General features: G+C 42.1%; 1 protein-coding gene across 1 annotated transcript in view; it reads right to left on the bottom strand.

The window, feature by feature from the left end:
* The window catches only part of LOC309552548 (uncharacterized protein), a gene marked incomplete at its 3' end in the record, with an annotated part of 65997 nt that overhangs the window by 34626 nt on the left and 16846 nt on the right, over positions 1-14525 (bottom strand). Inside the window, exons 3-6 of the mRNA XM_082253503.1 lie at positions 12868-12945; positions 11642-11770; positions 5078-5164; positions 2211-2323 (exon numbers count right to left, since the gene is read on the bottom strand). Of these exons, the coding sequence (XP_082109629.1) occupies positions 2211-2323; positions 5078-5164; positions 11642-11770; positions 12868-12945 (407 nt within the window). The remainder of the gene's footprint in view (positions 1-2210; positions 2324-5077; positions 5165-11641; positions 11771-12867; positions 12946-14525) is intronic.

The raw sequence follows: 14525 nt of genomic DNA, 5'->3' as shown, positions 1-14525 counted from the left end.
TTGTAAATAATATGCAAACATTTTAACGTGTCCATCTTAATTCACTAAAGGAGAATTTCAGGTGAATCTTAAAAACCCAGTTAAGTCCTCGATCACACCAGTATGATTTCAGGCATGACATACAATTTACAAATTGTACCTGAAGTAGCATCTAATGTGTTTCTATAGCAGTGACTTATTAGATATGATTTCAAGTAGTATGATATGAGAAGTAGTTCAAGTATTACTTTTCCAGGACTTCAGCATTATTTCACTGCCATAGACTATAATTTAAATTGTGCTGCTAATCGAACCTGTGTCTATATCAGTACTACTTGAGCCCTGACAGAAGTTAAATAGTAACTTTAAGATAGTTAAACTTTTGTTAATAACATAACTGTTTCTCAATGTGACATGGACAGCCCCTCTCACTGAAGTAGCACTGAAGTCATATCAACTCATTACAAATCTCACAGTAGTAGTGCTGAAATCAGATTTTAAATTGTCCTATGTTAAATCGTACCCTGTGTTACCGCAGGCTAAATGTATTTTTACATATTCTAGCATTATGTACCTGAATATTGATATCGGCCACCTGTGATTTATTACATAATAACACTCACTCTGGTGGCAAGGAGGCAATCTATACTTTTCACAGTGCTGTCAATCTCCCTTGCTGAAAATGTTTAACAGAAAGGAAGAGGACAGGGCCAACTTTACTGATTTTCTGCTGCAGTCTGGTGACCATGCGGTGTTGCTTAAAGCGACACTGTCACATTACCTTTGTAGTGTCTCTGGCAAGGGCATCCCTGACCTCCATATAGTAATCCTACCTACGATCCTTCACAACTGCTTGCTACTGTGCAGCTGACACTTAGATTGGCTGTGACACGGGGGAGTGAAAACATAATTCCTTGGTCATGTGACAGTGTCAGGGCCTAGCAATGGTCTGTTATGCCCAGGCATCATCACAAGATGCAAGGTCATATTTTCCTTTATACAGGCTGCAAAGGAGCAAGAAGCTGCGATGGAGACCAGATAGGCTAAATGGGGGGCAGTGGATGCCCTTTCCAGAGACACTGCAAGGTTGATTTGGTAAAATTGGAGAGTGCAAAATCTGGTGCAGCTCTGCATAGAAACCAAACAGCTTCCAGGTTTTATTTTTCTTCTCTATTCAAACTGCTGTCCTAGAGTCCTATTCATTTTACTATTTCAACAAAGAAATATTCAATACGTTTATTAAAAAAATAAAATAAAAAGTTGCAGTAAATAGGTGTACCATCATACAATATTGCTCCATATGTGAAATTGTCTTCATACATCGAAAAAAATGTATATATATAAAAATAAAAAAAATTAAAGTGCTTCAAAGATTCTTCTTTTACATTTCTTTAGTGCTCCTTATGCAAAGTGCTTCAGTGCAATTCATACTGCATATACAAAGTGCCTCTGTGCAGCTTATACGTTTCTGTGCCACTGCCTCCTCCACAACTCAGTGTGTTATAACACTCACCAGATCTTTTTGACTTTGTGCTTTTCAGCTACAAAGTCTCCATAGACTTGTGGATATTACCCTCCTGGGTCTTTGCAGGAATCAGGCAGCTCCTCCACTCCTCCAGCTCTCTCCTTACACCACTGTGTATTCACTCCTCAGATCTCATACAAGGGGACAGAAGGGGAGCCCACATAGTATAATACCAATTAATTAAAAGAGATTCTTTACAAAGACATGTTTACACTCACTTGTCCAAAGTTTTAACATTGGTAGGAGACCAGAAAACGCTGCTGCGGCGTGCATTCCACTGACCGGAAATTACTTTACCGGATAGTCCCGACCATTTTATTGTCAAAGCTTAATTGAACAAGCTGAAGTTAGAAGCTGATTGGCTACCATGCACAGCTGCACCAAATTTTGCACTCTCCAGTTTTTATAAGAAATCAACCCCTGTCACTTGGCCCTGCGTTGAGTACTGAGCTCACATGTCTAGCAGGACAGCCTAGATCACAAGAGTGTTTAAATACAATAACCAATACTTTGAAAATACATATACAGTATATATATATAAGTATAAACTTCAACAGTGCATTTAGGTATTTGGATTTGTACCTCTGTACTATGTATAACATTATCTTCTTTATTTGTGCCATTTCTTTTACTGGTGTTTCCTTAATTTTTACTACTATAAATAGCAAAGCATTGTTCACTAAACCCAAGTATCCCACGATCTTACCGTTTATCCTGGGCCCTTGCAGACATTGTTTGGTTCACACAGCTCATGATCTCTGCATGAATGTCAGCCAGGCGAGACATGGCAGCTTCTGATGACCTCACTGCTTGTGTCACCTGTAAAAATGTGCCTTATTTAAAAACAAAACAAGCACAGATTTTTTCAAAACAAATTATATATACACTCAAAAATCAGTTTTTTAGATACATCTACCTTCAATCCAGAAAAAAGGTGATCAACAATGCTCAGGTATGCTGTTGCATTATAATGATGCTCATTTGGAATGAGGCTGGGTTCACACTGGTGCGATCCGTGAAACTCTGCGAATCCCGTGCAGATTCCCGCATTGCACCTGAATCACATACGGTTCACACTGACATCTGTGAACTGTTGTGGGTGTCAGTAGAAAGTTAATGGCACCCCCAGATCGGTTTGCAGGTTGCAGTACAAACTGTGAAATGGTACAGGAATCAGATCGCATTAGTGTGAACACCTATGCGATCCAATTCCAGTACAGACCAAAAAAAGAGTCCTGTACTCTTTTGGTCCGAATGCAATGCAAATTCAGCCATACAAACTGTATGGCTGAATTCGCATCGCACAGACATCACATGTGATCTGCACAGCAATGCTGTGCGAATCACATTTGATGTCTGTGTTCGCACCAGTGTAAACACAGCCTAAGAGATGTGGAAAGAATACTTTCCCTACAGCATTACATCGCCGTCATGATCACCACTCAGATGTCTAGTTTTGGTGATCATATGCCCACTGTAACCTCCCTTTACTGATCTTAATAGACAGAAGTGGAATGCATTGTAGTCACTGGACATTCGGCAGTAAAAAAACTGATTCACTGTCCAATGAAGAATGTGAGCTCCAGCAAACTGACACTTCTGTTCAACAGGAAGCAGGGAAGTGAATACAACTTTGCAAAGAAATATCTTTTAAGGCCCATTCACACTGTCTGCACACTTAATGACGAGACTGGTTTAGTGTGTGGGCAGCTGTTAGTTCCAGCTGCAGTAAGCCATCTTTTTTTGAAATGCACAAAATGACACTGTAGGACAGTGCGTTACGCTGCTGTATGGTGGCATGCAGTGCGTTCCTGTGCACTGCAATAAAATGCTGCTTGTCTGCATTTTATTGCAGCTTACTGCACCACACCTCAGTGCTGTACTGCAGTGCCAACAGAGCACGTGGAAAACAACTATGGCTTTTGTTCCAACTTGGTGTTTTGTCCTAATCATTCCAGCGGTTGTATATTGCTATTGTGTGTGAAGTAAAGTGGTTGTAAACCTCTGAAAAAAAAAAAACCTGCAAGACAACGATATAATGTGCTCGTATGCATTACATACTAGCACATTATAAAATACTAACCTTAGAACGAAGCTACCAGCAGCACCCATTCACAGCTGAGAGGGCTGACATCTTCCCCCATCCTTTCTTCCGGTATCGCGTGCTCCGGTGTTGTGAGTGGCCAGAGCCCTTGGTTCCGGCAAAAAGCTCTGAAGGTCCGGCGCGGTATGCTGGACTTTCAGAGTGCTTGAGCCCCTGACGTCAGTGGCTGCATGCAGGGTGAATATCTCCTAAATGGTGCATGTTAAAGAGATTTTCTTTTTACCTACAGGTAAGCTTTATTATAAGCTTAACTGTAGGTAAAAATCACAAAGCGGGGCTTAAAACCGCTTTAAAGTGGAACTAAACTGTCCTAATCAACATTAACTATTTTTAATCCTTATGCTGCTAGCCTTTGTAAATACAGGAAGGTATATTATATTCACTTGTTTAAAAAAAAAATGACAGCTCTTTATTTGCTTCCTGGTTATTGGTCAAGGAAAAAGGATGTCATACCGCCCAGACTTCTTTATGGAAATTTTGTTTTCTTTCATCTGGAGGAGAGGCCTTTTCAGCTAAGCACACCCTTCTGCCTACATGCTTGGGCTAAGAGCAGGCGAATTCAAAGAAATAAATACTACATTAATCATCTGACCTTACTCAAGATGGCCATGGCTAGAAGTACTAGGGGGTGTTTTTCAAAGTGATTTCTAAACTAAATAAAGCTTGGAGAAATGGATGAATAGATGAGTTTGCTTTGAATATTAAAATTAATTAAAAAGCATTTTCAGTTTGTGGTGATACAGTTAAATTCCACTAGTTTTTCTATTTACTATTGCTTCTTGCTCAACCTGCTCCTCTGTCAACATGTTATGCTTAATTTTAGCTAAAAGCCCTGCCTAGTTGGCAGCCAAATGATTCATAGGTCCTGATGTCCCAGTCCAACTTTAAATCACCAAATGCAAAGTTTGGAGTAATCTCTGAGACTCTGACAGAAGAAAAGGTAGCAGTCCATGGGCTTTCACACTGATATACAGAGGTTGATTTACTAAAGGCAAATAGGCAATTCATCTTGCAAGGGAATTTGCCCCAGAACATAGTGAAGATCTGCCAACCACCATCATCCAATCACGTGTAAGCAAAAATGCTGTTTTTTAAATTTTCCTTGCACATGATAGAGTCTTCATTGAAAAGTGAATCTTCACTAATTAATCCCCATTGTTACTAATGTATACTTGTCCTCGGTATTCAGTATGTCTGTGTCAAAATGAATCTAGTTTTGAATTTGACTTTTTTAGTTGGAAATGGTGTTACCTTAAAGTATAGAGTAAAGAGTTTTTTAGTGGACAGAAATCTTGGTGAGGACAGACAGTTTAGCTGGATGCAGCATTACGCTGATATTTTCAAGCGGTACTCCCAAGGTTTAGGAGTTGTTAGAATACTGACTCTCCATATTTACTGTATAAGCTTTATGCATCAGCTCTATAACTGTTACTAATACAAAAGCAGTCTCACATAAATCACACTCGTACCTGTTGAGCTATTCCATCCAAATCTATGGTAGACTGGACTAGCTTCTGGTCTCCTTCTTCATTCGGGTTGGAGTAAATACTAAAAAACTTAAGGAATACATTTTTATAAAGTACAGTTCTATGAATTGTATAATGATGTAATTTGTACACAAAAATGCAGTGCAGTATAGGCCCTTACCCCTGTTGGAGACTAGTAAAAAACATTGGGATAGAAAAAAGATGGGGCTTTACGGGCCAGTGGGAGTAGAAGGATCAGAAACAAAACCAATTGTAAAACCAAAAATACATTTTATTGATATAAAGAGTAAAAAACAAGCATGGGCTACCATGCATATATACTGGTAACAGACTGACATACAATAATAAAATCAAACATGTAACGTCACTGGTAATATAGAAACATATCCCATAAGGGGATTATAGCCAAAACAAAGCCTGTATAAGATGGAAGATGGGTCTCAAGCTGGATTCGGTCACGGAAGGTCCCCAGCAAGCCGACGCGTTTCGCTCAAGGCTTCCTCAGGGCCTGAGAGACCATAACAGACCGATGTTTCCTTCTTAGCAGTGACTTGTGTTAAGTGACAGGGCTGTAGCGATACAGAGGCTGTCCGGAAGATATTGCTTCCGTATTCACCATACAAAATCTATATAAACATCAAAGACATATTTCTTGCACTGGATCCGGTATATTGGGTCCCAACTGTGTCATCAAGGGCAGGGCTTCTGGGGATAGCTCCACTGTAGCCTCTTGGGGTAGGTTACCCCTCAAAAGGTGGATGTCCTCTCCCTGGTTTATTCGTCCTTATATGTGCAATCACCCCCAGATATAATAAATCTAAGGATATGAGTACATATATTGTTCACTAGTATATATATTGCAATAGTTTGAGCTGGGCGCAAAGCACCTTTCTCTGTGCAGTTTATCGGAAGTATATCCCCAGCCTAAGGGTCCTTGATGGCGACAGAGTTGACCTCTCCTCAGTCTAAAGAGTGCTCCAGGCAGGAAAGGAGGACCTATATAAGCATATATTCCAATTAGGTGGACCAACGGTCCTGGGCTGCCCAAGCCCTCTGTATTTCGTACGCTCACCACCTGCCTGTATAATGATGTACTTGTGTATCAAGACATGAAATTATATCCAGTAGCAGAACTTGATGAATTCCGACAACATTCATGGTTTCTCTCTTTCTATGCAATTGCTTTATGATTACTAGAACTACAAAAAATAATTACCTATATGCTATCTGTTTGCAATAACTGCTAAAACTTGTGTAGGGAAGTGTTCTTTTGTACACTGTCTGCGAGGTTGTATACATTCATGCCTGGTAACTACCATAGAGTTCTTGTTACAAACAGATTCTCCCTGTTAAGAGGTTGTTTCCTGTTCCTGCTTAAGGGTCAAGAATATTTATCTGGATGTCTTACAGGAAGTGGAGGGAGAGGGTTGGCCAGCCACATGCTGTGCATGCCAGAGGTGCTGAAGGCTGATTTTGTGTTGTATCCATCCAGATTGAAAAGGGACAAGTGTTGCTGCACTGTGTATCTCACTGTTTGTTATATATATATACTGTCACTCCCAAGTGAGAACTTCTGTGTGGGAATCAGAGATATCTGTTAGAGGCTTTTCTGATTCACTGAAACTTTCTATTTTCATATTGCAATAGACTTGGGCTATTCCCAAGTGTATGAGACCAAAGCTCATTTGATTATAACCTATCAAGTCACTGGTTTGTGTTGAACAGTGGTGTATCTAGGTTTTGTGCTGCCCTAGGCCTGGCTACACTTATACACCCCCTAATTTACATATGACCCACCCCTTCCTGTAAAGGCCACACCCTTTACTGTTTATGAACCGCCCTGTCATCTGTGAACTACAGACCACAAGTCTATCAGTGCCCATCAGCGTAGCCTCATTAGTGCCCATCTGTGCAGCCTTATCAGTGCAGCCTCATCACTGACCGCTTTATGGGGTTGCCAGACCGATTTGCCTCCTGGACTCTGCCCTCTGGCCCAATTCACCCCATAAGACTGGCACTATATTAAAAGTGTAGACGGAGACCCTTTTCGTGCGGGACCCAGCTGTTTTTTCTTTTGTGCAGGGTGCAGCTTTTTTGCTGCCTCCCTGCAAAGTGCCGCCCTAGGCCTGGGCCTTGTTGGCCTAGGCCAATATACAGTACTGGTGGTGAAGTGTGTATCTACCACTTCATTATTTAAAGCAACAGTGTCCCTTTTTGGTCTGAGGGCTTCCTATCTAGTATTAGCCTAGGGAACAGTAAACAGCTCAGGGTAGCGACAGGATAGGCTTCCGATGGCCATTTAGATAGGTAGAGGCCCTGTAGCATTGTTAGTCTATAGTCAGGTAAGGGGCCAAGAGATAGGCTAGATAGGCCTGATTTGCCTTACAGGTGGTGCATTCCAAAATTCTTCATCTTTGATGTATTTATCTGTACAAGCGTCCCCAGGAAGCCACCACTCCACAGATGCGTCGGCGTTCGTTCTCCCAAGCCGGATTGTATTACGCCTTACAAGTCAGCTCATCGGGGGCCCCTGCAACTGAACTGTGCCACAGTGCCTGATTGGAGGTATTGGTGGTAAAGGCCTTTAGTTATATATCCGGATATACAGTATCTCACAAAAGTGAGTACGCCCCTCACATTTTTGTAAATATTTTATTATATCTTTTCATGTGACAACACTGAAGAAATTACACTTTGCTACAATGTAAAGTAGTGCGTGTACAGCTTGAATAACAGTGTAAATTTGCTGTCCCCTCAAAATACCTCAACACACAGACATTAATATCTAAATCACTGGCAACAAACGTGAGTACACTCCTAAGTGAAAATGTCGAAATTGGTCCCAAATAGCCATTTTCCCTGCCCGGTGTCATGTGACTTATTAGTGTTACAAGGTCTCAGGTGTAATTGGGGAGCAGGTGTGTTAAGTTTGGTGTTATCGCTCTCACTTGCTCATACTGGTCACTGGAAGTTCAACATGGTACCTCATGGCAAAGAACTCTCTGAGGATCTGAAAAAGAATTGTTGCGCTACATAAAGATGACCTAGGCTATAAGAAAATTGCCAAGATCCTGAAACTGAGCTGTGGCACGGTTGCCAAGACCATACAGAGGTTTAACAGGACAGGTTCCACTCAGAACAGGCCTTGCCATGGTTGACCAAAGAAGTTGAGTGCACATAGTCAGTGTCATTTTCAGAGGTTGTCTTTGGGAAATAGATGTATGAGTGCTGCCAGCATTGCTGCAGAGGTTGAAGGGGTGGGGGGTCAGCCTGTCAGTGCTCAGACCATACGCCGAACACTACATCAAATTGGTCTCCATGGCTATCGCCCCAGAAGGAAGCCTCTTCTAAAGATGATGCACAAGAAACCCCTCAAACAGTTTGCTGAAGACAAGCAGGCTAAAGCCCCGTACACACGTAGCGATTGTCGGCCGTAAATATTCGGCCGCCGAACGATCGGCCGATTGTCGGCTTGTTAGTATGATGCTTATGACAACCGACAGCGCATTTTCGGCCGAACAGAATCTGTCATGCAGGCATTAAAATTTTTGTTGGCCAACACCAGAACGGCCAATTGTTCGCCAGTCAGTACAGATTTCGGCCGACAGACAGCAGATTAGTAAGACTAGGCATGCTCAGAAAAGAAAAAAGACAAGGAAAGTTAACCATCACATGACATCACTTCTGCAGTCGGCTGTTGTTGGCCGACAAAATTCATGTGCAGTCTTTTGCACTTTTCAGCGGACAGGACAGCCCTGGACAAAAGACGGCCGATCGTTCGGCCGACGATCGGTACGTGTGTACGGGGCTTAAGGACATAGATTACTGGAACCATGTCCTGTGGTCTGATGAGACCCAGATAAATGTATTTGGTTCAGATGGTGTCAAGCGTGTGTGGCGCCAACCAGGTGAAGAGTACAAAGACAAGTGTGTCTTGCCTACAGTCAAGCATGGTGGTGGGAGTGTCATGGTCTGGGGCTGCATGAGTGCTGGGGAGCTATAGTTTATTGAGGGAACCATGAATGCCAACATGTACTGTGACATACTGAAGCAGAGTACAATCCCCTCCCTTCGGAGACTGGGCCGCAGGGCAGTATTCCAAAATAACGACCCCAAACACACCTCCAAGATGACCACTGGCTTGCTAAAGAAGCTGAGGGTAAAGGTGATGGACTGGCCAAGCATGTCTCCATACCTAAACCCTATTGAGCCTCTGTGGGTCATCCTCAAATGGAAGGTGGAGGAGCACAAGGTTTCTAACATCCACCAGCTCCGTGAATGTCGTCATGGAGGAGTGGAAGAGGACTCCAGTGGCAACCTGTGAATCTCTGGTGAACGCCATGCCCAAGAGGGTTAAGGCAGTGCTGGAAAATAATGGTGGCCACAAAACATTTTCATTCTTTAGGACCAATTTGGACATTTGCACTTAGGGGTGTACTGACTTTTGTTGTCAGCGGTTTAGACATTAATGGCTGTGTGTTGAGTTATTTTGCGGGGACAGCAAATTGACACTGTTATACAAGCTGTACACTCACTACTTTACATTGTAGCAAAGTGTCATTTCTTCAGTGTTGTCACATGAAAAGATATAATAAAATATTTACAAAAATGTGAGGGTTGTACTCAGGTTCGTGAGAAACTGTATACAGGCTCTCCTCACTTAACGACCAGGTTCCGTTCCAGCAACCAGGTTGTTAAACAAATTGGTTGTTAAATGAGGAGCCACAAGTAATCAATATTTTAAGCATTCCTAACTACTGTACTATACTGTATTCTGAAAAAAAAAAAAAAAGGTCTAAATACAAAACTCCAACTCAATAACATTGTTTTAATTTGGATAAGTACTGAAAACAAAAATATAAACAACAAAATCCTGTACTGTACAATACAATGATGTACAGTGCCCAAAAAGCTGGTCGTAAGTCTGAGCGGTCGTTAACCACTTGACGACCAGCCAATGCAGATGTACTGAGGCAGGCTGGCTCTCCCAGGCAAAACCCCGTACATGTACGGCGCTCGCCTGGGTGGAGCTAGGGGGCAAGCGCGCGTTGCCGGCGGTGCGCTCCCACCCCCACTCGTCAGCGGGAAAGCCAGTGTGGGTGTCAAGCGGCTCCATATGCCGCCTGACACCGGCGATCTCTCCCCGCTGACAGAGAAGGACAGACGGCTGATGTAAACACAGCCATCCGTCCTTCTCCCTCGGATGATCACAGAGACCATGCAATCCTGCTATATAGGATCGCATGTCTTTATGGTCATCTCACAAGCCCAACCCCCCCACAGTTAGAATCACTCCCCTAGGCTTACATTTAACCCCTTGATCACCAATAGGATTAACCCCTTCCCTGCCAATGGCATTATTACAGTAACAGTGCACATTTTTAGCACTGATTACTGTAGTAATGTCACTGGTAACCACAAAAGTGTACAAAATGTCAGTTAGGGGTCCGATCTGTCCCCCGCACTGTCGCAGTCCTGCAAAAAAATCACAGATTGCCGCCATTACTAGTAAAAAAAACCAAAAACAATAAAAATGATATAAATCTTTCCTATAGTTAGTAAACGCAATAACTTTTGAGCAAACCAATCAAAACACGCTTATTGCGATTTTTTTTTACCAAAAATATGTAGCAGAAAACAAATTGGCCTAAAATGTTAAAAAAAATTGATTTTTAAATTTTTTTTGAGAATGTCATATAAAAGAATGTGAAAAATATTGTTTTTTTCCCACAATTGTAGCTTTTTTTTTGGTTATAGCACAAAAAATAAAAATCACACAGGTGATCAAATACCACCAAAAGAAAGCTCTATTTGTGGGGGAAAAAAAAGGCGCCAATTTTATTTGGGTACAGCGTCACACGTCCACACAATTGTCCGTTAAAGTAACATCGCAAAATAGGGCCTGGTCATTAAGCAGCAAAATCTTCCGGTCTTAAAGTGGATAAACAGGTAGGTCGTTAAACGAGGAGTGTGTGTGTGTGTGTGTGTGTGTGTATATATATATATATATATATATATATATTTGCACTGCTCTTCTCAGACATATGTACATTCTTCCTGTTATTGCTTTGGTTGTATGTAATACCATCACTTTATCATATATAAAATTACACTAATCACATGCCGGTATGTCTGCATATCTTTACTCTTAGAAATCTATGCTGGGTGTATTAGGGTGGTATTATGCTGGGTGTATTGGGTGAGTTACTAGTTATTGTCCTAGAAAGGAAGCATCACTTCATACCCTGTTCTAGCTGTAGGCACTGCCAATTATATATTCATAGTCCACTCTTCCTTTGGCTCATTTGGTTACCTGCAGGTTAGCAAAATAGCCTGTCTGGAGAGGACAACTTCATATGACCCCCCCCCCTATAACAGGGCTACACTAGCCACAGATACTACAATCAGACTTTCTCTTTAAATTTACCAGCTACTATGAAGTGGCAGGGCCTGCCTAAACAATAAAGCAGGTATGTCCTCACACTAGTTTTTGGTAAATTGAAAGGAGAATGTTGAACCAGATTGTGTGGCCACCTTAGGACAGACCTCTTGTAACTGTGTTAGGAGATGTCTCCTCTGTCCACAGGTCTCCTCATATCCCACAATAAAGACGGTGAGCTTCTGCTGGTATCTCTTCCTTTGAGCAAGGTCATGTAGGACATTTTCCAGATCCTCCTGTATGAAGATGAATAATGACCAGATGGGTTAATTCATTCAGTAATAGGCACATACCAAATAATATGGAACAAAAATGAATGTTCTGTATATGCAAGTTCAGGCATCTCTAATAATTAGCAATCTGCATTGTTAGTTTAACCCCTTCGTGTCTAGGGGGTAAAAAAATCTAAATGCCTAAGCCCAATTTTGTGACTTTAACATGTGTTAGTATAACTGTACATATCATCACAACTACTGCATCCAGATGAATTATACCTTTTTTTCAGGACAAATTGGACTTTCATTTGGTGGTAAATGGTAATGGATATCCCCTGCTTTTTTTTATTATCAAAGTAAAACTTGCCCAAAATAGTAAAAAAAAAAAAAAAAAAAAAATGAATTTAGATGTATATTTCTTGGTACTACCATAACCTACCACCAAACTCAAAATAAATTCTCCTGCTCCTGGGCATCGCAGCGATACTACATATGTGTGTGTTAGGCATTGTATGTGCCCGTAGTACAGTCCAAAATAATAGTGTACATTTTGCTTTTTTTTTTTATCCTACCTAAAACACACTGACACCAACTGACACTGATACTAATTAAAAAAAAAAAAAAATGTTGTTCCCCCCCCCCCCCAAAAAAAAACACTGACCCTGACCCTTCACCCTGATCTTGACCCAAACACTAACCCTGGCACTGTCCTAGATCAAACCTTGATCTAGGTATTTTTTCTTTGTTATTTTATTTTTATTATTATAATTTATTTTTTTTTACATACACTTTTTTTTCTGTGCAAAGATAGAGAGTGACACAATGTATCTCTGCCCTCCATTCACAGAAATGGGAAACAAAACACAGGGATGGACTGATCACTGTGATAGCCAATCAGAGTCTATCGCAACGATCAGGTGACCCAGATTTGGGACTTTGGGGTCCCGATCGTTAGTACAGGGCCCGTGCTCTGCGCTCCCAGCACAAAGGGAGAAATGCAAATATGCAGACCCACAGCAAAAAGCCCAGTACAGTAGGGCCGCATATTTGTGTGACGTTGGCGTGAAGGGGTTCATAATCTACAACAGCCAAATCCTCAGTTCATTCATACTGCTCACCATGTCTTCCACTATTTCCATATGAGGGCTTTGCCCATGGCTTAGAATTCCCTCTGTTCGTTCAAAAGTCTGGATCATCTAAAGAAAAAAAACACAGATTTAGGCCTCATGCACACTAGAAAATTAAAAACTGCTGTCTAATGTTTTAGCGTTTTTTTGATGGTGTTTAGCAGTGTTAGCCTAGTATTTAGGCTACGTTTAGTAGCTGCACCAGTAAAGCCACTGACGTCCTTACCAACTAGAAAAGAATTGGTTAACCACTTAAGCCCCGGAGGATTTGGCTGCTAAACGACCAGAGGGTATTTTGCGATTCGGCACTGCGTGACTTTAACGGACAATTGCGCGGTCGTGCGACGCTGTACCGAAACGAATTTGGCGTCCTTTTTTTTCCCACAAACAGAGCTTTCTTTTGGCGGTATTTGATTACCTGTGCGATTTTTTGATCATGCGCTATAAACAAAAAAAGAGCGTAAATTTTGCAAAAATAGCAATATTTTTCCCTTTTTTTATATATAAAATTCCCCCCAAAAAAATGTAAAAATCAAAATTTTTTAATATTTTCGGCCAATTTGTTTTATGCTACCTATGTTTGGTAAAAAAAATCGCAAAAAGCGTATTTTGATTGGTTTGCGCAAAAGTTATTGCGTTTACTAACAAAGGGAAAGATTTTTGTCATTTTTGTTGTTTTTTTTTTTAACGCGTAATGGCGGCGATCTGCGATTTTTTTTGCGGTACTGCGACATTGCGGCGGACAGATCGGACCCTTGACTGACATTTTTGACACTTTTGGGGTTACCAGTGACATTTCTACAGTAATCAGTGCTATATATATGCACTGTTACTGTAAAAATACACTGGTAGTGAAGGGGTTAACTTTATTTGAGAGGGAGGGGCTGTGTGTGTCCCTAGGGGCGTGATTCTAACTGTGATTGGCTGTGGCTTCAACTGTATGCAGAGTGATCAACGGATCTACATAGTAGATCCATGTGATCATCTCTCATACAGAGAGGAGAATCACAAGCTGCCTGACTTTCTCCCTCTCCCCCGCCGATCGCAGAGTGGCCGGCGGCGATCGGGTCCGCCGGTCACACGCGCGGGGGGGTCCGTGACCACGCGGGAGCGGGAGCGCGCCTCCGGCGGCGCGCGCTCGCTCCCTAGACCCTCACAAGCTAGTGACGTAGCCCTACGTCACTTTGCCTGTGAGGGGCTGACCGCCCACGTAGATAGTCGTGCGGCGGTCGGCAAGTGGTTAAGGAGTGGGACGAGAAGCCGGCCGTCGCGTCCCTAACAACGGCTGAGTCAACAGCTGTCAGCTGGGTTAAGGGCATGTGGTATGGTATGGTTTGGGGGGGCGCTCTCTCGTCTGCATGCTCGGACCAGGGTCTGGTATGGATATTGGTGGGGACCCCACACCATTTTTTTTGTTTATGTTGGTGTGGGGTTTCCCTTAAAATCTATACCAGCCACAAAGGTCCTGGTATGGGTTGGCGTTAGGGGGGGGGGGGGCCTCCATTTTTTTCCACATTTTTGTATTACTGGCAATGTTTTTTTTACATTCAGATTCACTTCTGACAGCTGATGACTCATCTGTTATTAAGGATGCAGCGGCAGGCTTCCCAGCCTGCTCCCTAACAACCAGCTTGTCACTGGTTGTTAAG

The sequence above is a fragment of the Pelophylax lessonae genome (genome assembly GCF_965119305.1).
Source record: "Pelophylax lessonae genome assembly, chromosome: 4".
NCBI lineage: Eukaryota > Metazoa > Chordata > Amphibia > Anura > Ranidae > Pelophylax > Pelophylax lessonae.
Note: the sequence above shows the minus strand (reverse complement) of the source record. Positions and strands in the feature narration are given on the sequence as shown.